This window comes from Cucumis melo, chromosome 2 (assembly GCF_025177605.1).
Source record: "Cucumis melo cultivar AY chromosome 2, USDA_Cmelo_AY_1.0, whole genome shotgun sequence".
NCBI lineage: Eukaryota > Viridiplantae > Streptophyta > Magnoliopsida > Cucurbitales > Cucurbitaceae > Cucumis > Cucumis melo.
In genome coordinates this window covers 24442568-24470567 of record NC_066858.1, presented here as the reverse complement: position 1 = coordinate 24470567, position 28000 = coordinate 24442568, and the positions used below count along the sequence as shown (strand labels likewise).

Below are 28000 nucleotides of genomic sequence, written 5' to 3'. Positions count from 1 at the left end.
TATATAAAAAGAAAAGAAAAGAAAAGAAAAAGAAAAGGGCCTAAGAGAAGAGGGGTTGGTTGTCCCAAACAAATGTTTTGGTAATCAACTTAGATCCATACAAATGATAATAATTAAATCTACCAATCCACCAACTAAGCTTAGGTCAAAAGGTTTTAATACCAAATTCACTTCCCATCTTCCTATCTTCACCCTTCTATTCTTCCATCCTTTTTTTTTCCTAAAAATAAAATAGCCATTAAACAATGTCATCGTTTTCATTCTCGTACCATTTTACAACATTTCCATAATGTAGAATCGAGTCACTTTTTCGACTAAACCAACTATAGCCGATTTAGTAAAATTTCAAACCATTACCTCTACCATGAAAAATTACGATCAATTTAGATCGATCCACCTTGACAAATCTCTATTATTAACTTCTCTTCATCGGTTTGATATTATATCATTAAGATTTATTAAAAGAAAAACAAAGAATCTTCAACTTTCTTGGAATTTAGCTATAGTCTTGACTCCATTTCATCGAATCACTTTAATAAATGGATAGAGTCGATGGCTTTCTCTTCTTTTTTTTTTTTTTTCTTTTTTAATTAATTTTATTTATTTTGGAAGATAGGATTTTGATGGATTTATTCAATTATTTATTGCAATGTATTTATTTATGTTAGGACCCACTTCTTTTTTTTTTTTTTTTTTAATGATTTTTGCTATCTACCTTTCACTTAAATTTCTGTTTAATTACTAATTACTATTCAAATCTAACATTTCAATCTTCCACCAAAGGATTCTAATTCTCTTTAACATAAATTGGTTAAACGTTCTTAATCAAGCAATTAATTATAATTTACATCTATGTTCACTCAATTCTAATCAAAACTTCAATAGTATCTATTTGATCCACACATTTCTCTCAATATTTACCTAAATGGTTGAATTTAAAAGAATATAGTGATTTTTTTTAATAAAAAAAAATAATAAAAGTATAGGAATTAATTTACATAGCCCAAAGTTTGGTGGCTGCTAAAAATAAAGATAAAACAAGATTCATAGAGGAAATTAAATAATTAACCTCTAATTTCATAATTAAGGATAATGACATTGATGATGACTTGTATTATAGGCCAATGGTTGATTGATAGATGAAGCATTAGGTAATCAATCAATCTCTCTCTCTCTTTCTATATGCCTTAGTTTCAAAGTTCTTCCAAACCATAATTATTAAAAATTATTTTATTTATAGACTAAAATAAAAAAAAAAAAACAAATAAATAAATAAAAAGAAAAGGAGGGGTTGCTTAGAACTATTATAAACAATTGAGAAAAAGAGTGGATTAGAAGCAATTCAAAAGAAGGAACTCAAAATTGCATCATCAAGCAAAGAGGATGATGAAACTCATACCCAATTCTCAAGCCTAAACCCTAAAGCAAATTCCAAAAAAGCTATCTTTTTTCTTCCTTTTTTTTTTTTTTTTTTTTTTTTTGTTTAGATATGGAAGAAGAATCAAATAACTTCTCTTCATATTCTAAATAATGCACGATTACAAATCACAAATCTTGTTAAACCCATTTCATTTCAGAGCTTGTTTTTTTGATTCAATGGAAGAATCGAAGAAACTCACAAGAAAATCCATTTATAGTTTTCTGCAGAATTATCAGTTCTTTACTTCCATTGCTGCTGCTTTTGCGTTCCCTTATGCTATTTCTCTTCTTCTTTCACAAACTTTTCTTCTTTCTTCTTCTTCTTCTTCTTCTTCTTCTTCTTATCTTTTTTCTTTTACTTTTGATCGTTTAAGAGCGGTTTTTAGTGCTGCTGGATTCCCCATTTCTTCAAAATTCTTCTTATTTTTCATTCAAAAACTCTCTCAAACCATAGTTTCCACCATTTATTCTCTTCCCTTTTCTCTCACTTTCCTTTTGATTTCAAAAGCTTGTGTAATTCAAGTTCTCAATCAACAAAAACCCAATTTATTGCCGTCCTTCTCTTCGATTTTGAACCTTTTTAATCCCCTTTTCTTCACCCATCTCTGCAATTTGTTCATATTCATCTCTGCAAATTCAACGGTGTTTTTTATGTTGTTTTTCGCCTTCAATTTCCTCGAGGGGTTTGGATATTCTTCTCCCAATTGTCTTCTCTTCGTTTCTGTTCTTGGGGGGTTTCTGTATTCAATTGCAATTGCCAAAGCCATCATAATTTGCAATTTGGCATCGGTTTTATCCGCCATGGAAAGGAAAGGAGGATTCATGGCGGTTCTTAAAGCTTGTGTTTTGATTCAAGGGAGAAGCACCACGGCGCTATTAGTGGCTCTGCCTTTTAATATAGGAATGGCAGCCATTGAAGCTCTGTTTCAGTACAGAATAGTTCGAGATTACCATTTGAGAGGAAAATTAGAGCCTTCCATGGTGGTGGAAGGAATGTTTGTTGCTTATTTGTACTCTGTTTTTGTTGTCCTCGACGCCATTGTTAATACTCTGTTCTTCAAGAGTTGCAGAGTGGATTCTCAAATGGGTATAGAAAGAAAGAGCTCTTTTTGGTTTTGGATTGCTGAGAAGGAGAATGAAGGGTTGGCCACCATTTGAAGGGATTTGAAGAACTTCCATGAGAGAAAATTGTTTGAGGCAGATTGAGTTGAAACAGAGACTCTCTTGTTAATTTTTAATCTGGGGAGTCAGGAATTCATGAATTTGAGTAAACAAAGAGAAGGCAAAAAAAAAAAAAAGATTTGTTTAGTTGCTTAGAATTATTAGCAGCAAACAACAACTTCTTAGCCTTCATTCAAATTGCTGTTTCTTTCAAGTTGTAAATAATGGATCTTTCTTGTCATTGGAAGAGGTTTATTTTCATTAATGTGTGTTGAAGTTCTCTTTTATTTTTCTTTATAGTATACTTTCGTGGGTTTAGTTCTATATTGAAAAATCATTATGTTTTAAGAAATTATGTAATCAGTTATCATTTATGTAATCCACAACTCGTACGTATTTCTCTTACAACTCATATATATTTCTCTTCTAATATAATTGTTTAGAGCGAAAATTTTAATACACATAATTCTTACCTGTTTTGATGAGAATGTGAAATGTTTTAATCCAATTTGTATTCTAAAATATTACTATAAATGATAAGAAATGAAGGAAAACATACATGAAAAGAATTTCAATTCAATTGAGCAAGTAATCACACGAAATGTGAGTTTGTATTTAATGACGAAATGTGTGAGTGTGAGGGAAGATTTCAGTACGTACATCATCTATATTCATAGAACTCGACTTCGTTCCAAGATGACCATACTTGAATGTCATAGTAGTCCCTAAATGTTACAATTATGGCAAGAAAAAGAATGATAAGGAAACATTTTCCATAAAAGCAAAGGCTACAAAATCCATAAAAAAATTGAATCACCTGAAGGGATTCTTAATAATGAGGTCTGGTGGACAATAGTTGTCTCAAATTGTCCAAAAAAGACAACAAAGGAATAATGCATGTCGACTACAAGTTGCTCTCATTATGATAATGGAGGATGAATGAGTCTTTCATTTTTTTTTTTTTTTTATGTTGAGCAATAAAAATGAATGAAACAAAAAGACTTCAAACGTGGCCTATATTTTTCGATTTTTATGTTACAATTACAGTGGTGGGAGAACCCGTCTTCTAATTACTCTCTGAATCTGCTCTATACAACACCTTCTATGACGGGTTTGAGTCAAAAAATCTACACATAAAGGAGGGATGAAAAAGAAAAAAACTATTTTCATGTTACATCATCAAACAATAGAACAAATTTTACATTCTAATGTATGGAATGGTTAGAGAGGCTCTGTACATGGTTTCGTGCTATGGCTGGACTTCAAGGAGGATGCAATTTCGACGCATTTGTTCTCTGCCCAAAAAATTTATGCCAAATGCATACGTCGTCAAAGCCGAAACCAAATTGCTACTTTTAATCAAAACACTGATCTAGGACTGAAAATACTCTTCTGAATAACTCTGCCGGAGGAGCCAAATCCATAATAAGAATTGCAGCTACCAGCATAGAGAATACCTTTGCTTGGCGAAGATAAGTCAGTCAGCATCCAATATTTATCTCTCTCCATGATTGATTGATTGATTGATCTGTCTATTCAAGAGTGAAACATCGGTTGAGTTGGGGCGTGATTTTGTTGGTTCAAGTAGCAGCCGGTCAGATATGTACAAATAAACGAGCTGGCCAACTCAACAGTTCTGCAGGCGTATGATTAATAAACAGACCATTGTGTTTCATATCCACATTCATTGAGGGGCCTTAACACTGCAGAACATATCTCAATTGGATGCACTTCGGTCACACGGCATGCTTCCCCTTGGCCGCAAGTTGACAACCGAGTCGCTGCCAATGTAGGATGAGAGCTCAATCTCCCATGCTAAGGAGAACTCAAGTTTATCACCTATTTCACACTCTTTTTCGTAAGGCTGATTCCTTTGGCATTCTCCATTTCGGCTTCCTTCTCGGCCTTTTTCTTTTCCAATTCGGCCTGTTTGCAGTTTTCTTCGTGGGCTTTCCGAAATAGTCTCACAAAGTTCAATAGTGTCACTGTAACTGTACACATCCCAAATGGTGTGGAAATAAACATGTAAACATCACAAACAGCAAGAGGTCAATTTAAAAAACACACAGATACACACATCAATCCTAAACATTACTGTAGGATACGAGGTTCATAACAAAGACAAGCATGTGTATTCGTAAATTCATGTTCATGATTTGACATCTGGCTTAACTCAATTCAAGTATGCAAAACAAATAAACATATAGAAAGAAAGAAGATAATAGTGCAACCAAAAGGATCACAGCGTACCCTGCTCAAATGGACAACGAGCCGGATCCTCACCAAAATATAGTGCAAGTGCATCTGCATTTCTACCCTGTCCACCAAAGGATAGAATGAAAAATAAGATTACTTTCTTTTCCTGAAATCATTCAATGATACACAAAATAGTAGTGGGATCTAGAACATTACCACAGTAGAGTAAAGATTTGTCACCGATGCCACCTCTGTCTCAGCAATAGCAATAAATTCTTTCAGCGTCTAATTAAGAAAATAAGGTACAGGGAAAGAGAAGGTTGTCAGGGTACCAGATCAAATTTAAGAACTTTTTGAAATAAAGGCACTATTCTTTCTGTTGTTTTGGGCAGTTGGGCCAAACCAAAAATGAAGCAAAGAAACGTATGATTACATAACAAAATTTTTCTTGGTTAAGATACCAAGTTTTAACAGGATATTGATTTTTCTAATTTAAGATATCACATCATAGATTCGTTGCAAAAATATGTCCTGTCCGGATCTCCATCAAAAGGTTTGCCTCAAGAGCTTGATTAGATGATTTATGGGTAAAGAGTGAGATGTCGATCAGTTGTGTGAATCCAATTTTCTTTTTTGATACCCTCTCCAATGTCTAAAATACAGTAGATATTTCAAATAATTGTTTCTCTATCCTGATTCTTTCAAGATTTTGTAACATGTACTAATCACTGGGAAGTTCGAAAACATGATTCCAAGTTCAATTTCAAAATCTGAAGTACGATTAAATTTTGATGTATGATAACTTATTTCAAGTGGCAATTGAGAACATGGTTTTAGTGGAATTATTCTTTCAAAGTAAATCAATTTAGGATAAAATGCATGTTGATGAAAATTACTACAGAGGCAATACATGACTATCAATCAAAGAAAATTGAATCAAGTTTCTTTTTTCCTTCTTGATAAGAAACAGAGAAATATATGAAAAGGGAAAGAAGTCGAAAATTGATGAAAGAACAAGAGTTCAAAAATCTTCTTTGGTAGAACATATGTACCTTGCGAAAAACTTCAGAGACCGGGCCATCACTTTCAGAAGCAACAAGCTCCTGCCTGACCTTTTCCAACCCCTTGATTATAGCTTGCATTTCTTCTGCTAAAGACTTCAATTGTATCTTTAAAGAGAGAAAAATATGATGTTAACAAATTCCAAGGTCCAATGGTCTATTAATATTTGAACAATCTTTCAATTGCTAGTATCTTCAAAGAGAGAATAAAAATCTTTCACTAACTTAAATTACTCAGGAGAAAAGAGAAGAAAAATCTTTGGGAACAAAGAAAAGAAAAATCTCCACATACCAAAAAAGGAGGAAGATTGCGGGCCCATTACTTGTAACATTTTTTTTTTTTGGAGTTGTATTCTCTTTCTAGTAGGTAAATTGAAATGCACATCGAAACTTTTTGTGTTCATTACACTTGATGAAATTTTTTGTTTCTTATTAAATACATATGAATAGATATTTTGATAATATGTACCAAGTAAAAAGTATTGAGGAAAGAATAACAATAAGAATAAAATAATGGTTTGTACCTTGGTTGCTGCCTCGAGGCTACCCAGGTCCAGATGAAAATTCAGAAGAGCCGGTGTCTTCGAAGCAAGGACCTAAGAAATTTGAGATTGCAAACTAACCTTAAGCTGAAGTATAGAAGGATTCATCTCCTTCCAGAGATGCACAAGTGGTAAAAGATCTACGAGCATACTACACAAACCATGAAATCTAATAACCCACTCATCTCTCAACGCTTTACATTGGAAGAGCATGCAATGAAGAGGCATGCATGTGCAATATATTGAAACTTTTTTCAGGCATTCTGCTAGTTTCATGCTTTTTAGGTATTACCTTCTACAACACAAAGTGATGGTTTTAACACAACCTGATGCATCAAAATAAATCACAATCAATTGCGCTCAGTGTTGCCTCAGAATAACATTTTTGGGTTATAGAACACATCCATCCTCTGATATCTCTACATCAATCCCAGTTCCTATATAGATTTAGTTCTATATCAACATATTCATCTCTTCAAAGGGTTAAGTAAATATCCTTTTAGCTGAAGGCATCTTTTTTGGAAGGGTGGAGGGTAACTGTCTATTGTCCCTTTTTGACATACATCTTCTACAAGGAGTTGAACAGTTCTCATTTTTTGTCATCCTTCCTCTCTTCAGCTGCAATTTACACTTGTTTTCCTCTTAATGGACGTGTCAACGAGAAAAGAAATACAGCCTGTAAATTTCACCTGCTTCTGTACTTGTACAGATGGAGACATGACTCACTAAATACTACATAATATGTAAAAGGTGAAAGCATAATGCACGTGCAACTCCTCTAATCAACCAGGAAGGAAATAAACATAAACAACCCACTAGAAAGGGACAAACAAATTTAAGCAAAGGGATAATCAAAAGTAAAACCTTGCAAAGATAATGCATGAGCGTCATCTTATTATTAGAAGCACGTGTATCAGCAAGTTTTAAAAGACTATCCAACTTGAAGCCAACTGCAGAACCTGTAAGTTCATATTTCATAGGGATATTTCATTAAAAAAATCAAGAAAACTAATGGAAAAAGTTCAAGACATTCAGTATATAAAACCCTTTGACATTTGCCAAGAAGTTTTGGGGAGACAAATGATGATTGGATCATGCAAGCATTTGACCAAACTGGGATGAGCTACTAAACTTATCAGTCATTAAGTGAACATGTCATTTGCATATACAATAAAGCAGCAAGATGGAGGTAAGAATAGTGTTTCTTTTTCAATAATTTGAATGTTTTCATGTTCCTTAGAACAGAAGATAAGCCATTCCTATACTGTGGATAAGCAAATAGGCCAATCATTATTAATAAATGCACAAACCATAGCATGACAGGATACGGTATTGTAAGTCATAACCAACGTTCAAAATGTATATGTTAGTACTTAATAGAGATATGTCAACGGAAAATTCAGAAAAACCTATGAAAAATTTGAAAATCATGCTACTATAAATGAAACTTTAGTGGAACTTAACTAGACAATAAGTGACCATTTCTAATCATGCATATATGCGTGTGTCGAAATGTGGAATCTCGATATCGGTTGAAGTTTAGAACAACGAAAAATTATGAATATTTATGAAATGGGTTTGATTCAAGTTAAACTATAATTTATTTGCATCTAAAAATCACGGAAGAAAAAATTACATTTTCAGTCTATGAATATTTGGGAACGCATGCATTCGGTCCCTAAGGTTTTAATTTAGCCAATTTAGTCCCTCACAAATGAAGAATGGGTGGAAAAGGTCCTTATTGTTATTGTCTACTTTGCTTATATATTGTTGTTGTTTTAAATACTAAAAATGGCATTTTTAAATTTGAAAAAAAAAATTAATTGTTTTTCACACCTCTCTCTCTCTAATCTCCTCCCTCCGCCGACCTTTCCTCTTCTTCTTCCTCTACCATTCTTCATCCATTCAATGAAAAGTTTCTTTTTCAAATTAATAATAATAATAATAATTTTTCTCTCCCGTTCTTCCATTTCTCTTCCTTCTTTTTTGTGTTAATATGTTTCCTCGACCCATCCTAAGGGTCCTCTTTATTTCCACATAATGTCTTGTAACACCGTTCTTCCCTTTAAATTTGCGACTCCATCATCATTTGCTAATGGGTTGTTCTCCCCCTTTTTTTTACTAAAACAATGGGAAGTAAAACTGTTGATGGGTTTTCATTATTTTGTGCAAAGTTTTCTTACTGTGAGATTAAGAAAAAACATACACCAAATTTAAGTTGGTCACAGTAGTTTAATTTTAATCCTTAAGCCAAATACCTCTGTTGTTTAGTTCTAAATTATCTTGGAGACAGTGACTCCTTTGTTTTCAAGTTAGAAATTTATCGCAACATCTCTATTTCTCACAAACCCATCAACTCTCCCTCTCATCTCTGACCGTTACATATTTGCTTTGCCCCCCAAAACCCCCAAGTGGGGCGACATTGATACAAGTAGCATCAGGCTCCAGGTTCATGGCCAACAAAATGTGGAACCTCTCCAACCAAAATGGACTGTATTCGGGGGGAAGGCAGAATGGGAGGTAAAGATGAAGGGGGGACGCTGGTGGAGGGAGGAGAGGAGAGAGAGGAGTGAGAAACTATTTTTTTTACTTCAAAAATGTAATTTTCAGTATTTAAAATAATAGATAATAATAAATAGGAACTGTTATGAATAGAAAAAAAAATGAAACTCTACAAAATATAGCAAAAAACTTAAGTGACCTAAGGAGAGTTTGATAAATTTTACTATATTTTGTAAATAGTTTCAATATTTTGCTATTTTTGAAAATGTCTCGATAATAAACAATATATAATTAAGATAGAAAATAACAATGGGGACGTTTTAAATCTATTCATAATTGAAGAACTAAATTGGTCCAATTGAAACTTTAGGGACCAAACGCCCTTGTTCTCTAAAACCTCAGGGACTAAAAAGGTAATTTTTCCAAAAATAAACTACAATGGATCATCAAACACAAAATATATCAAATATTGGTAATTAGTTACAAGATTAGGATGAAATATTGCGTGTGTATAACAAAATAATATTTAAACTTAATGTATAGATAAGTAAATGAATTAGAAACTCGAGCTCTTAGAATAATAAGAAAACTGAAATTTGCAATTCAAGTGAGAAAACTGAAATTTACGATTCAAGTGTGAAAGAAGTGAGAATAGACATTCGGAAAAGGCGTGTAATAAAAAAATTAAGAAAAGTGAAATATTGTTTTGAAAAGAGAAAAAAGGCACAACAGTTAAATTAAGAATTAAAATACATAAATAAAATAAAATAACTAATTAAATGAAAAATGAAAGAAAAAAAAGTGCGATGTGGTGAGGCATGGAGGAGAGAGCGGAGAAAGGAATGGAAATGAAGGAGTGTTTGCAAAAAGTTTGTCCTACATCGGTGAGGTGAAAAAGGTGGATAACATATTTCCCTATAAATTTAGATTTTCCTCCACCAGAATCTTCACTGATCTTCTTGGGGCCTAACTAATATAAATGAGTCTAAGCATGATGAAAGTTCAATTATTTTTTTGGTAGCGAAATTTCATGAAGTATATCAACGAAATTTATTTTAGACAATATCAGAAATTTTGTTGATATGAGGGGAAAATTCTCGTCTGAGATGCCAAGGTACTCAGACAATGCAACATGTCCCTCGACAGATATACGTTGGTTATAACATAACTTTAGTATACTTAGTCTGTCCCACGAGAATGTAAAACTCATGCCACAGAAAGGATTACTCATTAAATCTCTGTAACTATATGCAAGTTACGTTCATATTTCCATCAAAATAGTTAAAAATATATAGAGGTAAATTTTCCATAAACAAGCAGCATAGTTCAATTCACTCAAGTAATTAAGACCTTACCCCTTGCTGTTCCTTGATTTAATGTATTCCCCAGATAAAGAATTTTCTTCATAATCTCCTTCAATTTGGTAGAATTCCTAACCTAAAAGGTAGTAACAGACTAACAGTTAATTTTAGCAGTGAAGCACAAAACGTTAAAGTGACAGACCAAAACTATGGCAACATCTTATTTTCAATAGTTACAACCTCATCACATGCAGAGTTGACAGTATTTAAACTCTTCTTAAATTCTACTATCTGCAGAAGGGAAACAGTGATCCAGGGTAAAAGATATAATTCAATGATCTAGAAGGATAAAAACAACGAAATTAGTTTAAATTGAGGATACCACCAAACCTGAGAGCCAAATTGTATCTTAAAAGAAAACACTCTCATCTTTGACTCGACTCGAGGCACTTTCATCAGCTCCAAAAAATACTGATACAGAAGATCAGACAAAGTAAATTAATGGCTTTTAACCATGACAGTCAGACCAATATAGGTCAAATATTAGCAGAAATAAATGAATGGCTCTTTAGCCATGATAATTAGAAGTCAATAACTGAAATTTAAAAATTCATCAAAGCAAACAGAATACCTGTTCACACTTTCCAAGGTTATCCATGTCACCAGTGTATCCCTAGATAATAAACAAAAAATATGTCAATACAAATAGTAAACAGACGAAGAAAAACTTTAAAAAAATAAAAATAAATCGCAACAGCATAATCAGTATTCTGAGAAGCTATCAAAAAGTGCCCATAGTCAAGTTTATTTCTTCCATCAGCCTTTAATTCCAAGTATTTTGAAGTTCACCTTAAGAAGTTCCATCTCCTCCTTGGTAGGACAAAATTTTATGAGATTTTCCACCTGATCAACATCTAAAACTGACTCATCCATAGCTAGCACTGCAGCCTGAGATATCACACATTAAAGCTAGACTTTTCATCAATTGCATTCACCATTGTCAATAAAATACAGGAATAACGCCAAAAACAAGTATTCATAAAATGGCAAAAGAAAGTGTATTCATCAAATGGGTATCTCCAACTTAGCGATATCCTGCTCGCTTGGCATTTGTTTACAAGAGCAAGATTTAAACTTAAGACTATGCTTGTGCTCAACCTAGTAATCTTGAACTAGAAACATCTAGTGATCGTACAGTTTTTCACATATAATTTTTTTTTTTTTTTTTTTGTTAAAATTCACATAATTTTATTTTCGAAAAGGAAAAAGAAATTTTTATTTTGTTAGAGTTCACACTAGTACTAATACATTCTCATTGCGCTATGGTTCCAGGTTTCAAATGATACATTGTATTGTCTCAAGCAGTTTAGGTGGTCTTCAGACAAGGAACGTGGATCATCCTATCCTGCTCAAGTTTTGAACTGAAAGTTCACAAGTATCTTTTATAGCTTGCAATAGGGTTCCTGCTTGCCTTTCTAGCCTTGAAAGATTATGGACCACAATCACAGTGACAGTATGTGATTTAGTAGCTGCTGTGGGTCAGTCAATTTTTTCACTTCTTAAACTATAATCACTCGTATCCAATTGTTGCAGGATGGAGATAGTTTTGCCATTTGGTCAACTAATGGGCAAAAAATCAAAACCAGCTGGAACAAGATGAATATTTAAAAATCATATGACGCTACCTAAGATTTGAATTACCAACTACCAAATAGTATATTTCAAAAAAGAAAAAAAAAACTACCATATTGTACAAACATAGTAGGACTTGGACTTGCTTCCTCTAGAGAATTTGATAAATTTAGCTATTTTTGGTGGTAAAGAGTCCATCCTGGACATGGAAAAACAATTCTTACAACAGTGAAAATAATTTCTATTTATGCTAAACTCATAAAAGGTGAAAGAAAACTTTGCTCATCACGATAATAGAGTGAAATTATGGTGTTTTTTGCAATAGAGAAACTAAAATGTTTGCCCCATGGCCAGTCCAAGGTGGCAATTGCAGCAACGCTGCTCCACAAGAATGAAAGTATGGTGTTAAGTGTGCACAATGTTCAATGTCTTTGCAGATGGTTTCGAGCGTACCATTTAAACCAACTAACAAGGGTAGAGCATGGTTTCAGTTAATGCGTAGATGTATTGAAAATGTTAGTCTGGCATCTTACCATCATATCAGGAAGTGGCATCTTTACTTTGGTGAGCATAATTTCAGTGTTATTAGCCCTCCTGAGGTCAATCTGCACAAAAATATAAATATTATTCAAATTTTTATTACATCAGCATACTATAGAGAAACAGAATCCCGTATATCATATAATAGTTTAAATATTCATTAAATAAGATAATATATATTAGATGACACATTACACCCACCACCACCACCACCAATATATATATATATATATCAGATCACACATTAGTTCTTTACAATGATCCATGCAGGGATCCATCTTAAATAAGTAAACCTTGACCAAGTGCATTTCTATAAGTGAGTCGGGTGTGTTATATTGAGGTCAGTGAACAAAAAGTCATTACACAAAAAAGAGAGAAAAAAGACAGTTTTAGATGAAATAGTGACTTTTCAAATAATTCGTAATAATATTAATCCTTAAAGTACTTCCCATCCCATCATAAAAATGATTTCCAACAACACACTATATCAAAAAAATTACCAGGTGAACTTTGTCAGTTTTAGATCCAACAGACTTCCTTCGGCCTCCAGATTTTTCAGCAGGTTTGGGGACAGTTGCAGAAAAGAGAGTCTCTAACTCGGAGACATCAAACTCTGGTGCACTGTGGGGAGAAAGAAAAAGAAGCACCAATTAAAATACACAAATAGCATAAAAATTATAAAAGTACTGAGAAACATCTTATTGAAAGGCAGAGTAAATTTCAAATTCAAATAGCCAAAAATAAATTAAAAGAAAATTCATAATACATTTGAGGCTCGCCATATCTCTGTAGTTCTTCCCATAAGCTTCCTTGCAGAGCCCTTGTTACTTTACTCCAATGTAGAGGTTTCAAGGAGGACCTTCGAGGTGCTGTAGCTGTCGAGCGTGATAGCCCACGCCCTCTCCCAGAAGACAAACCTCTTGGGTCAGGTGGAGCATTTGCCCCTCTAGCACCTAACGGTGGGGGTGGAGGAGGTCCAACACCCGGAGGTCTAGGAGGGCCAGGTGCTCCACGACCTCCACCAGGAGGGGGAGGTGGTGCGGGTGCTCCACCACCCCCGGGTGGGGGAGGTGGTGGGGGGGGCTCTGCCACCGCCGGGCGGGGGAGGTGGTGGTGGGGCTCTCCCACCGCCGGGAGGGGGAGGTGGTGGTGGGGCTCTCCCACCGCCGGGAGGGGGAGGTGGGGGGTGGGGCTCTACCACCGCCGGGAGGGGGAGGTGGGGGTGGGGCTCTACCACCGCCAGGTGGAGGAGGTGGGGGAGGAGCCCCATGCATTGGAGGGGGTGGTGGTGGAGGAACACCATGCATTGGAGGGGGGTGGTGGTGGGGGAGGAGCCCCACGCATTGGAGGGGGTGGTGGTGGTGGTGGAGCCCCATGCATTGGAGGAGGTGGTGGGGGGGGAGGAGCCCCATACATTGGTGGAGGTGGTGGTGGTGGAGGAGCACCACGTGATAAAGGCGGTGGCGGAGGAGCCCCAGGCATAGGTGGAGGTGGAGGAGGTGGGGGAGCCCCACGCATGGGAGTTGGCAGAGGAGAAGCTTGATGCATTGATGGAGGTGGAGGCGGAGGTGGAGGTGGTGGAGGAGCCCCACGCATCAAAGGTGGTGGGGGTGGAGGGGGGTACCCCTCGCATTGTAGGGGTCAAAGGAGGAGCTGCACCAAACATCGAAGATGGCAAAGGAGGAGGAGGAGGAGGAGGATGTGGTGGGGGTGGGGGTCCATGCATAGAAGGTGCGGGGGAAGGAGGTGGTGGAAGTAAGGCTCCATACATGGAAGGTGGTGGGGGAGGAGGTGGTGGAGGTGAGGCTCCACACGTGGAAGGTGGTGGTGGTGGTGGAGGAGGTGGTGGAGCTGAGGCTCCATACATGGAAGGTGGTGGGGGAGGAGGTGGTGGAGGTGAGGTTCCATACGTGGAAGGTGGAGGGGGAGGAGGTGGTGAAAGTGAGGCTCCATACATGGAAGGTGGGGGAGGAGGAGGAGGTGGAGATGGAGCTCCATGCATGAAAGGTGGTGGGGGAGGAGGTGGCGGAGGTGAGGCTCTATGCGTTGAAGATGGTGCTCGATGTAATAAAGATGGTGTTGGAGACGCACCATACATGGGTGGGGGTGGAGGTGGTGGGGGTGGGGGTGCTGTTTTCGTTAGAGATGGTGAAGGAAATGCATCATGCATTAATGGGGGTGGGGGTGGGGGGTGGGGGTGGTGGAGGGGGTGGAATATGTGCTTCATGTTTCATAGAAGGTGGGGGAGGTGGTAGTGATAATGATATCTCTTTAAGTGACGAGGCAAGAAGAGAAGTACTAGCAATATTCTTTAAGGTAGATGGCATGCCCACAGAAGAAGGTAGAGGTATAGAACCAGTCACCGTACCAGTGTCAACAGAAGAATATATTTTCTCCCATGATGGTTGAGTTGAAGAATGGGGAAAAACACTATTCAGCCTACTGGATGGAGGGGGAGGGGGAGGGGTATTCACTGCCTTTGGTGAGTTAAGAATGGGTGGTGGTGCTAAAGACACAGAAAGTGGAAGAGCAGAGTATGTTGTCCCTATATGATGAAATGAAGTGGGTGGTGGAGAAGGTGGAGGTGGAGGAGGAGGAGGAGGAGAAGGTGGAGGTGGCTTTGTGGGCACGGGGGGCGATGGTGGTACTTCAAGTTGTGCATCACTATCTGAAGGCTTTAAAGTTTCAGAGGAAGAAGGCGTCTCACCAATTGACTCAACTGGAGATGATGGGCCATGCATAAGGTTCGCAGGTGCGGAGTGAGAAGGCCTCACAGAATCCACTTTATAGTTTTTTCGTTCAGTAAAAACATCTGAAGAAACCAGAGAATCAAGGGTGGCAGTGGCCTTCGTTTTGGAATTTGCATTTACATCCTTTGATGATGCAATACTTGCCAAAGCAGCTGGGGCACTGTTATATCTTGAAGGTGGATAGGAAACATGCATAGAATTCGTATAAGAGCCTTTGTTAGGAGGGATCCATCTAGAAACTGCATTTGGCTTTGCTTGTTTTGCAGAGAAACCTTGAGTCTCTTGTTGTTTGACTTTCTGTTTGGTTAAACCCGTATCATTGGTCGGTTTTCCACTTGAAACAGGCTGTTTCTTGGGAATCGGTGTTTGCAATTTTTCTGACTTTTGTCTAGAACCATCAGCACTCAACTTCTTCTGCAGAACCTTGTTTTCCAATTTCTCAGGTGAAGTATCTCTTCGGTCATCCTTTTTTTCCATATCTTCAAATTTCTCATATGCATCATCCACCAACCCCTGGACTTTCACATGAGTTGGGACATTAGTAGCTACCAAGAAGGAATTCGAATTCATTTCCCCATCATCCACGGCAATGTCCTTAACTGCATTAAGATCAGGATATATATTTTCATTCAGTTTGTACTTCACATCATCCACAGTGATGTCCTTCACTGCATCAAAATCAGATTTTTTATCATGCTTAAGATTTCCATCGTCAGATGCACAGTCTTGGAATGCAGGAGGATCGAAGTCCTCCTTCCATTCTTCTTTACGATTTACATGATTGACTACGTGAGGATCATTGGATCCCTTTGCTTCCTGCCCATCCATTACATTACTGAAGATCTCTTCAACCTCAAAAAATTCTTCAGGAGAAGCAGCTCCAGTTTCATTTCCATCTTCATCATCGAAGGGTGCGGTGAGATTGGGGACAACAGCATCAGCATCCAAAAAGAGCGCCTGACATAAGTGCAATTTTGGGTTAACTTTTATGACTTCACAAAGGCACATTCACAAAAGAACCAGTAAGTTACCTCAACTCTGAAGTCCTTGGGATACTGGTCCCTCGCATCCCATAAAACATCAACTTCATCACGGTTCAGCATCACAATGTTTGATCTAACAAATGCTGTGTGAAACATAACTCGAAACATCATCTCCTCGTGTACTAGGTCTTCATCCATATGGATGCATTCAAGAACTACGTCCCCTTGAACATGGCAATGAATATCAATTTTCACCAGCATACACTCTGCCTGTGGTAACAATTAATAAGAAAACTTAAATGTTGATTAACTTCAGCTTTCAGATTTTGTGTTGCTGAGTCATTACCTGTAGGTAGTTGCGGATATGTTTTCTTTTGATTGGTGTCGAAAATAAAAGCTTTGAAGTTCTATTGGCCGGTGCTGAGGGATCTTGACCGTAAATACGCACAACAGGCCTACATCCTTTTCCCCCATCAAAAAGGGGTAGAACTCTTAGTATTAAACAATCCAAAATTAGAGGCGTATCTGATGGAGGCCAATCGGAACCTAAATTTCTCCTGGAAATGTATTGAAGATATCTCAGCTGGGAAGGCTGAGGATTTAAAGGAGACAAAAGATGGAGAAGTTCCTTAGGAGCTTGCTTGTAGACCATTTCAAGAGTCTTCTGCTCCCCACTGTATTGTTTCCTGTACAAGAGAAGACCAGCTAGCATGAATGCAAGAACAGGCCATCCTCCTCTTTCACAATGCATCAACAGCACATTCTGTTGACCTTCCAGTGACAACCAGCTTTCACTTGATCGAAGGAAGTGGTGAATCATCTCCAATGGCAATAAAGGACACCCCTCATATTGCCGAGGATAGTCCATAACTGTCATGTCATACTGAGTCAGTACATCAGATATTTGACTCCGCCTACCACCTTCTCTGAAGTTGAAAACCATGAATGACGCATCAGGAAAGTGACTCTGTAACTGTGCTACAATGCCATCCAAGTAGACCTTATATTCTTCTTCTTCCAACACTTCCGTGGAGAAGCAACAATCAAACACTGAAAACAAATAATAAGCAGAATAAGTTGCCATGAACCACCACTGAAAACCATCTCTCAAGTTGCTTTCAAAATATCCACATTGGCAGGTAGCTAAAAGAAAATTTCAATCACCCTTGGCCTAACTCAAAACCTCCTAAATTAAACGAAGCTACAAACGTAGGAACAACATAATAGATAGAATATTTTGTAGTTGTCATTATTCATATCTGCAATAGCAAAAGGTTGGCCACCTGGAAAAGTGGGCTTCTTCCAACACTTTCGTTTGTTAAGCTTTCTACTTTCATTCATTCAGCACATCTAGCTGATTGTCACTAATTATATCACGTATTTAGTCTCTCTATCAACTCATATCCCAAAAATATTATTATTAAATTAGTATTACCGAAGTCTAGAATCTTCCCTTTTTTAAGTATAAATTATTGTCAATTCTTGCTCAAATAGAGTATTTAATATATTAGCAGCTCCAGCGGCAATCAAACTCATATTCCATAAGAATCACACTCACGCAGGCAATGTATTAAAAGCTATGAATGCAAACGAAACGAGAGAGAAAGCGTGCCAACGAGAACAGGAAGTTGTTTCCATTACAATCCTCAACTACTCGGGTCAAAGAGCATATAAGTAGGGGACAGAAACAAAATCCAGAAGGAATCAAGTACACGAGACAGTCTGCATCAGAACTATTGCGTTACGAAGCAGCTAAACCTAGACTTCAAGGGTTTATTACGGCATTGTCCCAATTGCCATCAAACATCCAAAATTGAGCTAGAATAAAGCTAGAAAGAAAATAAACAATCACCTAACTACCCACAAAAACAAATTACACGATAAGAGCTTAGCATTTCGTGAAGCTGCATAAAATGGAAAAACAACAACAACCCAACACGAAATTGATAGGGGAAAAAAAAAAAAGAAAAAAGGAAAATGGAAGCGTACCATAGACTCTCTCGGAGATCTCAAGAAGCCGATCCGGCGGCTTCCTGTAAAAGAACCGTCTGAACAGCGCCATCGGATGGCGCTGTTTCTTCCTCGATCGGATCCAAACCCGTTGTTGAATAAAACACTAACCAGATCAAAATTGACCAACAACCCAGAGCAGATCTTAGAACGAAAGGGTCCGATCACAGCCAAAACCTTGAAAATTAAGCCGAAAATCCAGAAATTGAAAGGCCAAGCGAGATTTATAGAGGTAAGAAAAAAAAAAAGCAAAATCCCGACTAATTTCCGGCAATTAAACCCCAAACGTGAAGAGGGGGGAAAAGTCCAAAGGAGAAAAAATCGAAAAAAAAATGAAAAAATAAAAAGGAATGGAAGAAGAGAAGTTGAAGAAAATGGAAATGAGAATTGAAAGAGTAGAGAGAAGTGACAGTAGGGCAGAGGAGATTGAAGGGAGAGAAAAAAAAATAAAAAGGAAAAATGGGGTAAAAAAATTTACAAAACTAAAGAGAGAAAAAAAAACCTATGAAATTTGTTCAGAAAGACGTAGTAGAGTGGATAAAAGAGAAAGGGATGATACTTCTTCTTCTTCTTTTTTTCTCTTTCTTAAGACAAACAAACAAACCCCCTTCAACGTCCACTACGACAAATTTTGCTTTTCCCGCTGGCACTCTACCGATCTCCTTCCTCCTACGTGGCTCCCACGTGGCTCTTTTCCTTTATTACATTTCACTATGTTTTTGTGTTCAGGTGTATCGTTTAAATAACAATTTTAACTGTATGGATGTTTTTAAATATACCAAATAAACAAAAATATAATATCACACTTTATCTATAATTGATAACGATAAATGGTATAAATTCCAACACAAAAATTTTATCATTTAAAATAAATATTTAAGTTTATTTTTTTTATAATTTTGAATTGAATTTTGTAATAAAATTACGTTGATATGAATGTTTCGAAATTTAATTAGCATGAGAAAAGGTTGAAAGTGGTTCTCATCCGATCACTAAATTAAGAAAAATCATTTAGTGAGTGATATTTTCTTTTTATTATTTTTTAAAAAATAATTCTCTTTTTTTTCATGTTTAATATTATTTGGCTTCATAGTTATAAATTTCATTCATTCTCGGTATATATTATCGGACTAAAATATTTGGCTCCAAAATATAATATGTATCCAATTTGGTTTTGTAATTTGATCTTTTGACTTTTAGAATTGTTCATTCACTTTTCAAACATTTAAGTATTTTTAATAATTGTTTGGTTTTTTTTTAAATTTTATTTTTAAACATTATTTTTGCCTCTAAATTTCTTTATTTGTAATTTACTTTTTGGTTTTTTTTGGAAAACATCTAAATTTTAAATTTTGAAAAAAAAAACTCTTAATTTCTTTTAATATAACTAATAATTCACTTAAAGAAATATTCAAATTATCAGAGAAAATTAACATAGATTTAAAAAAAACATCAACGAGACAGTTATGTGTGTGTCTATATATATATATATATATATTCTAGTTGATAAATTTGTGTATAACTATATATTTATCTTTTCATTTTAAAAAAATCATGGATGATCAACTAAATACTAAATTGAAATTTAATTTCAATGATTTAATCAGACACCCATATTAATTTTGTAACTAATACAACAAATTTGAATTTGACAATTACCAATTAGACAAAATAGTTAAATATTTAAAAAAGTTTACTAAATATTTTTAAGGATTTTCGGAGACCAAATTTTAATTTGACTTCAATTTTGTATTTAAGATATTTTTTATAAAAAAAATGAAGATGGGAGATAAAAATTTCCAAAATTTCAGAATATTAATTTGTGTATTCAACATATATATATATATATATATATATATATATATATATATATATATATATATATATATGTTGTGAATTTTGTATGGAAGGGAGAATTATAATTTCCATAAATCAATATTAAGATGAACAACGTAAATAAAATAAAATAAAATAAGTTGTTGACAAATTCACCTTTTTTTCCTACAAAATTAATTCATGCCGACCTTCGAATTGATTCCCACGTCGAAAAAAAAAATATCTTTTTTTCATTTGATCCATTCGGTTTTCATTTAGGAAAAAAAAAACAAATTACTTGTTTTAAAAGTCAACCAATACAAAATAAAAAATAAAAAAACTAATTATTTCAAAACTAGATTTTTATTTGGAATTTTAAAGTATTTAATAATAGTTTCAAAATATCAATTTAAAAAAAAAAGATAGATATGTGTATTTGCCGGTCTCTTCCAAAGTTGGGTTGCTAGAAGTTGAATACAGATACGTCCTAGTCAAAGGAGGAAGTCCCACGAAGCTGGCTCAAATGGTTTGTTAACGATCATGTTGATTTGTCGACCTTATGGGTGTGTAAGGGTTTTTGCAAAGAGTGGAATGTTAGTATGATAGAGGCCAAAACTACTTTATTGAAGGTCTCTTAGCTTCGCAATCGAGCACGAGTGGTCTAGGTTGAATTCCCATCGCTTGAGGTGGATTTTGATGTTTTAATTATAAACGTGTTGAGCATGAATGGGAACTATTTAACTGATTATTGAGATCGTTACTGAGAATGTTATTTATGTCAGAAACTTTGTTCACATCTTGCCTTTTTTTGTCACATCCCTAAATAAAAGAACAAAAGTGTTCTCGTACCATTCAATTTTAGCATCCTTCACGGAGTCTTTAGAAAGATGTATTTTCTAGCTGTATTATTTATTATCACGTAATGAAGAAGTAAAGGATTTATCGTTTTATATCGAAAACACAAATTTGACGTCTAATTAAGTTATTAAATAAATTTTGAAAGAAAAAGAAAAACCAATAGAAACCCTAAATTAGTTAGTTGAAAATGATGAAATGAATGGAAGTAATAAAATTTGTCAAATCAATCCATTCAACTTCTTAGCTCATAAAAATGAATGCACTTAAATACACTATTTATAATAATATCTTGTTCACTTATTTAATAGGCATTCATTGTTTTATTTTATTATTTTATAATTGTATTCTTATTTCAATTCTTTTTCCTTTTTTAAATATAAAGGAAATAAGATGAAATTTCCTAATCCTAAAATATATACTAAAAATCATGTGAATTTGAAATGAACTTTTTGTTGGTGTTTCAAGTTCAACCCCCAATAAATAGTAACAATTAACCATCATATTTAGAAAAATTAAAATTTCTATTTAAGATTTCTATACTTTGAATTTCATTTTTCTTTTTTTAAAAAAATCACTTCATTTTAATTCTTACTTTAGTTAAATTTTAAAACTAAACTCCCAAAATTAATTTTTTACGATTTTTTAATATAGAAAAAAATTAAAAAAAAAACAAATACAATAGAACTTCACTATTTATCAATAACAAAAATATAAGTTATTGCTAGGTAAAAAATTCCAATAGTTTTGTTATTCAAAACATTTTTTTAAAATTTTGGTTGAATTGACTGTATAATATTTATAAAAAAATGCAAGAAAATACAATCTTTACCGATATATATTTTAAAGTTACAAAGACAATGTTAATAGAGACCAAAGTAAAAAGGAAAAATTTGAATAAAAAATATTCAACATGCTTATTATACATGCTTATTATACGAATAACGATATAAACCCTCGAATTTAAATTGCCATTTAAAACAATAATTTCATAAAACAAACATTCTTTTCCTTTTATTTACTTCAACGACATACCAGCACAAAGTTCCAAACATTTAACATTTTTGTCACAATGCATATCTTTTCTTAATTAACCAAACTATAATCAGATTATCTTTAAAAAATGAAAAAAAAAAGTAATCCGTCTTAGTTAGGTATGATTGTTGATAAATAAATAAACTCGTTGATATTAATTTTTTTTATATATATTTAAATATCTAACTTCAAGTTTCTATAATTATTTAAAAAATTAACTTAATTTATGTAAAAATTAAAAACATCACAATTCTCTTTTTATTTTGTATGTGACAGTATATGTGGGCCATATTCCAAGCTAATTGATAGTTAATTTGGGTTTGGTGGAAGATAAATTATTGTTAAATTAGAGAAAAAAAAAAGATTATTGTGTTTTTTTTTTCAAATTATTATTATTATTATTGTGAGGCTCAATAAATAATTTAATAATACACACATAAATGAGTTGCATATACACCCAAACTTCAAATAAAAGCAAAGATATGAAATAATAATACATTAACAAGTAGAGATAAACTGATAGTGTGTATTCAAAAAGTGGAAAATAAAATTTATATCTAAATTATTTGTATTATACTTCGTATTTTTTAGTCAATACGAACATAATTTAACTAACGTAAATTTACATTATTATATCAAGATACAATTTGATCATTATATTCACTCCACAATAACATTGTCTCCATAAATTACTATTTAATATAGTTTAAGTAAGGTGTATTATTGTTCTTTTTGAAATATAAGTGTACAAATATATAGCTCAATTTTTGTTACTGATGAAGCATAGGTGAAACGATCGCGCCTCTAATTTTAATGTAAATTGTACTTTGCTTTATTATTATTATTTTTTTTTGTGTTTATTTTAAAAAACTTATATAATTGTCATGCAATAGTAAACGAGACGTTTTTCTTATTACGTAAGATTTTATTATCTCGTAAACTACCAAATTTTTATCACCCCTTCAAATATTTAACATTTTATTGTCCCAATAAACGAGATAAAAGAGAGAATTATATAATTTGCTTGTAAAAATGATATAGCGACATGCATCTTAATATTTTTTTTAAAACAATTTTTTAGTTAAGTCGATCGATCGTTGGTTGATTAAGAAAAAATAACGTGCATGAATTATGAAGATGCCAAAATCATTTTAAACAACATGTCGTAACAATCAACTCTTAATCCTATATCAAAGTTGTCTCGTCTACTTACTATTAGGTAAACTCATATACGAAGGTATCAACAAATTACAATCGCAAATGTTAAATTTGATTAACGCGAGTGAGATATTCAAACGGTAAAAATATACCAATTTAGTTAATTTATATTTGTATAACAGTACCTAATCTAAACCTACCATCACTAATATTATTTTAACCAATTGGAACTATTGAATTGACCATTTCATCATTTTGATGTAAACGTCTAACTTTGATATTTATATTATTTCATTAAAACTGTTAATATATATATATATATATATATATATATATATATATATATATATATATTGATGTGAATAATGGAATGGACCACTTCAATTGTTACGATGGTCCCTATGATTTTATTATTATTACTATTTCTTTTGTTAGTGGAAACACGATAAAACAAAAAAGGAAAGAAAATATAAATGTTTCTCCTCGTTCCTACGCAATGCTCAAGCATTATTATTATTCTAAATATCAATAAATTTAATATTTATAATTTTAATTTATTAAAAACTTATAACACTAATCATAATAAAATTGAATTGAAGATAGTGAATCAAACATCCACCGCAAGGTTAATAATTTATACGTTCTCGATAGCGTAGTAATAGTTAAGTTATGCTATCTTTTTGCAATGTGAACACGACGTTAGATTTTGTATAATTTTTTTTTATGTATCAAAATATAGTATAAATTTAACTTTAATAAATAAAGTATTAGGCTCATATTACAAATCTAATGAACTATATTTGTCTTAAGGTTTAAATTAACTTCATGCATTTTATCCTCCCGAATTATTAATTTCAATTCTTTTACTATGCAATTATGAGTGTACTTTTTTAATAAGTAGAATAGAAATTTAATATGATGAATCTATATAAAATAAAACTAACAAATTTATTATAGGATTTTTTTAAAAATAGAAGAAGAAAAAACAACCAAATTATTTTTACTCCATAGACAAAAAAAAAAAAAAATTCACTAAAATATAAAATTCATTTCTTTTTATTTTTTAAAATTTTCGTTATTTAGTTTAGACATTGGATTTTTAACTTTGCACTCAAAAAATTATTAATTGTTTTTAATAAAATCAAATATATTAACTATATAAAGTTTAAAAAACGTAGAATAAAATATTAAATTATAATTTGGGTTAAAATACAACACGAGTCTATATTACTAGGGGTTGGTATCGTTTTAGATATCGTAAATTTTACAATCAGTAAATATATACAACTAGTTTCTTTCTAATTTTTCTAAAAAAAATTCAAACTAAATTCATGGATTAAAGTTTTAAAATTGAAAGTATAATAGATCAAAGTAGAAAAAAATTACAAAAAAAAAAGGAAGAAAGAATGGAGTATGGAATTATTAGGATTAGAGAAAAAAGATAAATAAACAAAGTGCCTTACACGTGCAAGGTCGTGTGAACACATCATGCTCATTGCTCGCTGTTAATTTAAAAAGGAAAACAATAATAATAATAATAAGAAGAAGAATAAGTAAATAAATAAATAACCACGTGCGTGTCACGTGGCGTGGACTACGGGGAAAGCGAAACTTCGACGACGAATAGGAGAGTTAAACTTAGGTGGCATATGGTCAATGTCAGAGGCGAAAAAAGTCAATAAAATGGACGGCTGGATGAGAGAGAAGAAGAAGCGATCGGGTACGGTGGGGGACCATGGAATGATTGAATCCATCCAGGCAGTCCGTGCTTGGCATGTGAGGACCCTCTGCATAGTCATGATCATCCTAATGTGGGGGAGATTTTTAATTAATTGAGATCATGGTGGTTTATTTGGATTCCCTATGCTTAAATTTGTCCACTAAAACCAATTAGCTTTTGCAACTAATTTTGCTTTTCAAAACTATGAAGGAATACATATACTAGTTTTTATTAAAAGAAATGTTAGATTTTTTTAAAAAAATACACTACAAGAAATCGGACTTTTTCCAACGTCAAAAAAGACGTCAGCATAAAAGACGTCGGGAAAAAGAGGTTCTCCCGACGCATAAAGTAAGACGTCGGGAGAAAAAGCTATTATCGACACATAAAGTAAGACGTCGGGAATAAGAGTTTTTTCCGACGCACAATTCATGCGTCGGGCACAAGACGTCGGGAAATAAGGGGTATTCCCGACGTCGTAAGTAATGTGTCGGGACAAGCCTCACATGGAAAATAAAGGGGTATTCCCAAGGGTAGGTTTTCTCGACGCCGTAAGTGTGCGTCGGAAAAAGGCAAGTAGTGCGTCGGGAAAAGCCTCACGTGGGAAATAAAGGGTATTCCCAAGGCCTAGGTTTTCCTGACGTCGTACGTGTGCGTCGGAAAAAGCAAGTAGTGCGTCGGGAAAAGCCTCACGTGGGAAATAAGGGGTATTCCCAAGGCCTAGGTTTTCTCTTATGTGCGTCGGGAAACGCAAGTAGTGCGTCGGGAAAGGCCTAGGTTTTCCCGACGCCGTAAGTAGTGCGTCGGGAAAAGGTCTAGGTTTTTCCGACGCTCTACTTACGGCGTTGGGAGATCCCCTGCTTATTTATTTCGTTTATGTTTTACAGAGAACTGAAAACGAAAGGGAAAGGGTTCGGAGAAGAGAGAAACCGTTGCTGTCCGTAGCTTGCAGCCGTCCCTTCCATCTTCGTTGCTGTCCGTCGCCGCGACTGCAACTTCAGCTTCAGCCTTCCTCCGTCCGTAGCTCGCCGCCAACCTTCTCTTTTCTATCTTTCAAGTTCTTCTCTCTCCATTCTCACTTTTTCAGGATCCCGTTTGTCACCTTGTAGCTAAATCAGTCAATGACTTTCAAAACAAATATATCTTAAATGAATATTATTTTTTATTGAAACAACTTTCATTGAATGAATATGTGTGCGTTTGTGCATCATAGGGTTGGCCTAACATTGGACAAACAAGAAAAATCTCAAGTTTAACGAACCTTTTCAAGTGTTTTTCTCAAGCTTTCAGTATAGTGTCGGCAAAATGGTTCCTTAACAAAGCTGCACGGTAAAGCCTGTCGGGGGAGGCTTTCCCGACGTCGTGGTTTGCGTCGGGAGATCCTTTCCCGACATATTTTTCACTTCCCTCGACGTTTTTCGGCGTCGAAAAAATCTCGATTTTTTGTAGTGATACCAATAAATACTTTTAGTGATTAAATTTTATACGTGAAAAAAATGTGGTTAAAGCGATCGTGGTTCAATGAAAATATGATAAAACATAGAAGAAACAAAATGAATATTGAATGAGATGTAAATTTTTGTGATTGCATATTTTAAAGAAAACAACTACCAAACTTTAAGTATCATATACATTTTATTTAATAAACAACCCTGGAAATAGTAGGTATTTTTTTATTAATTAGGAAAAAAATGTTTTTTTTTTCTTTTCAAAAAATCATTTCCATTTAAACAGTATTGATTAAAAAAATGAAAAGAAAAGGGAAGACTCATTTGATTGTCAATACTCACAAAAACGATGTCTATATACAAACTTTGACTTGTTGTATACTAAAAGTATTTAGATTATTATAAACGATAACTATAAAACACTATGTACTCGAACTTTAAAGAATGGTTGCCCAAATTGGTTTGTCTGGAATGGTCACTCATTAGAGTTAGTGATGATAGTTACTAGAGATGGTCATTAGAGTTGAGCTATGGTGCTCGTCGCTAGAGTTGGCAAGCAACAATGGTCATCGAAGGAGAGTGTTGAAATCTATGTTGCTGGCTACCATAGATAGTTTGTCGATGGTGGTTGTTAGAGATAGTTGCAAAAAATTTGACTGGAGTAAGTCGCTCGTTGTGGTTGAGTAGTCCTAGCCGGTGAAAATATAAAGCGAGAGATAGGTAGAGAAATGATAAGGGCATTTTGATAATTTTATGATTCGTACAAATTAAAAAATTATTAACCACTAAACAATAAAAAAGGGTTTCTCTCAAACTAAATTATTTCATGCCAACTTACATGCAACTCGACTAATCTCACAAGACAAACTCACTTGGCCCTACAACATGATTTCTTAGTTAGTTAGTCTCCTTTTTTACTACTAAGCAAATTCACGATGGTATATTTCGTTCATAAGTTATTCTAAATGGTTTGTCAAGCACTTCAATCTTTTCTAACAAGGTTTCTTTTGAAAAACGGACCACTTGAAGAATAAAACCAAACACACCCATCATTTATCGTGAGTTATATAAAAATTTTAAAAATTTAATTTGACGAGAAACAATATACTCTACTATTTGTAGCGAGTTAATGTATAAAACTAGATGGTAGCTAGGTAGTCATAAAATTAGAGAATGTGATTGGAATAGGAAAATTTAACAGAGAGAATGTGTCCATGTTTTGGGATAATTAAATTTCATGAGATGTCCCCCTAAATTGGGCCCTTTTGTGTCTGACTTTTGGTGCTACATCCCTAAATGCAATGCTACATTTCAAAAATCTCTTCTCTTCTCCTCTCTCTCTCTATCTTTTTGGTTTGTAAAGTGTTTGATAAAAGATAAAAAACTAAAAACCGATATACAAATTTTAATCAAACCAAGAAGTACTTCAATGAACCAAACAATATATCGAAGGTTTCAATGCATTAAACCTTTAATCTCTATAGAGGAATGTCGTGTTATGTTAATTGAACTAAGCTTACTTTTACGAGAGCGCTAACTATGAGGCAAAATAGATATGATGATTGGTTTCAAGATAAAGCCTGTAAATCTGAGGGGTAGTCCTTGTCCTTTTGCCCTTTAGGGACAAACAAATTTATTTCACTGTTGGTTATTAAAGGAAAGTCTTATGACATTGTCATACAATTAATTGAGAAGGTCTCCTTCATAGTTTATACTTTTTTTTCCTTCAAATTATTTATGAAATTAAGGAGAAAGAAAAATAATATATGGTTCGTATTATAAGAGGTCACGATGGATTTAACAATTGATTAGAGAATATATATACTTTCAATCAAGATGACAAAGATTCATATCTCTCGTCCTATAATGAAC

At 34.1% G+C, this 28000-nt stretch overlaps 1 protein-coding gene across 1 annotated transcript; it reads right to left on the bottom strand.

The window, feature by feature from the left end:
• Window positions 1-3568: 3568 nt before the first annotated feature.
• LOC103494331 (formin-like protein 20) lies at window positions 3569-18585 on the bottom strand. The gene is given in 22 exon segments (XM_051081798.1): window positions 3569-4571; window positions 4831-4897; window positions 4993-5061; window positions 5829-5945; window positions 6362-6433; window positions 7244-7338; window positions 10237-10318; window positions 10423-10473; window positions 10573-10653; window positions 10814-10855; window positions 11032-11130; window positions 12348-12419; window positions 12855-12975; window positions 13121-13432; window positions 13434-13540; window positions 13542-13670; window positions 13672-13990; window positions 14124-14484; window positions 14519-16061; window positions 16136-16357; window positions 16434-17137; window positions 18077-18585. Coding segments are annotated over 22 exon segments (4890 nt in total). The 5' UTR covers window positions 18150-18585; the 3' UTR covers window positions 3569-4419.
• Between the last annotated feature and the right edge of the window lie 9415 nt (window positions 18586-28000).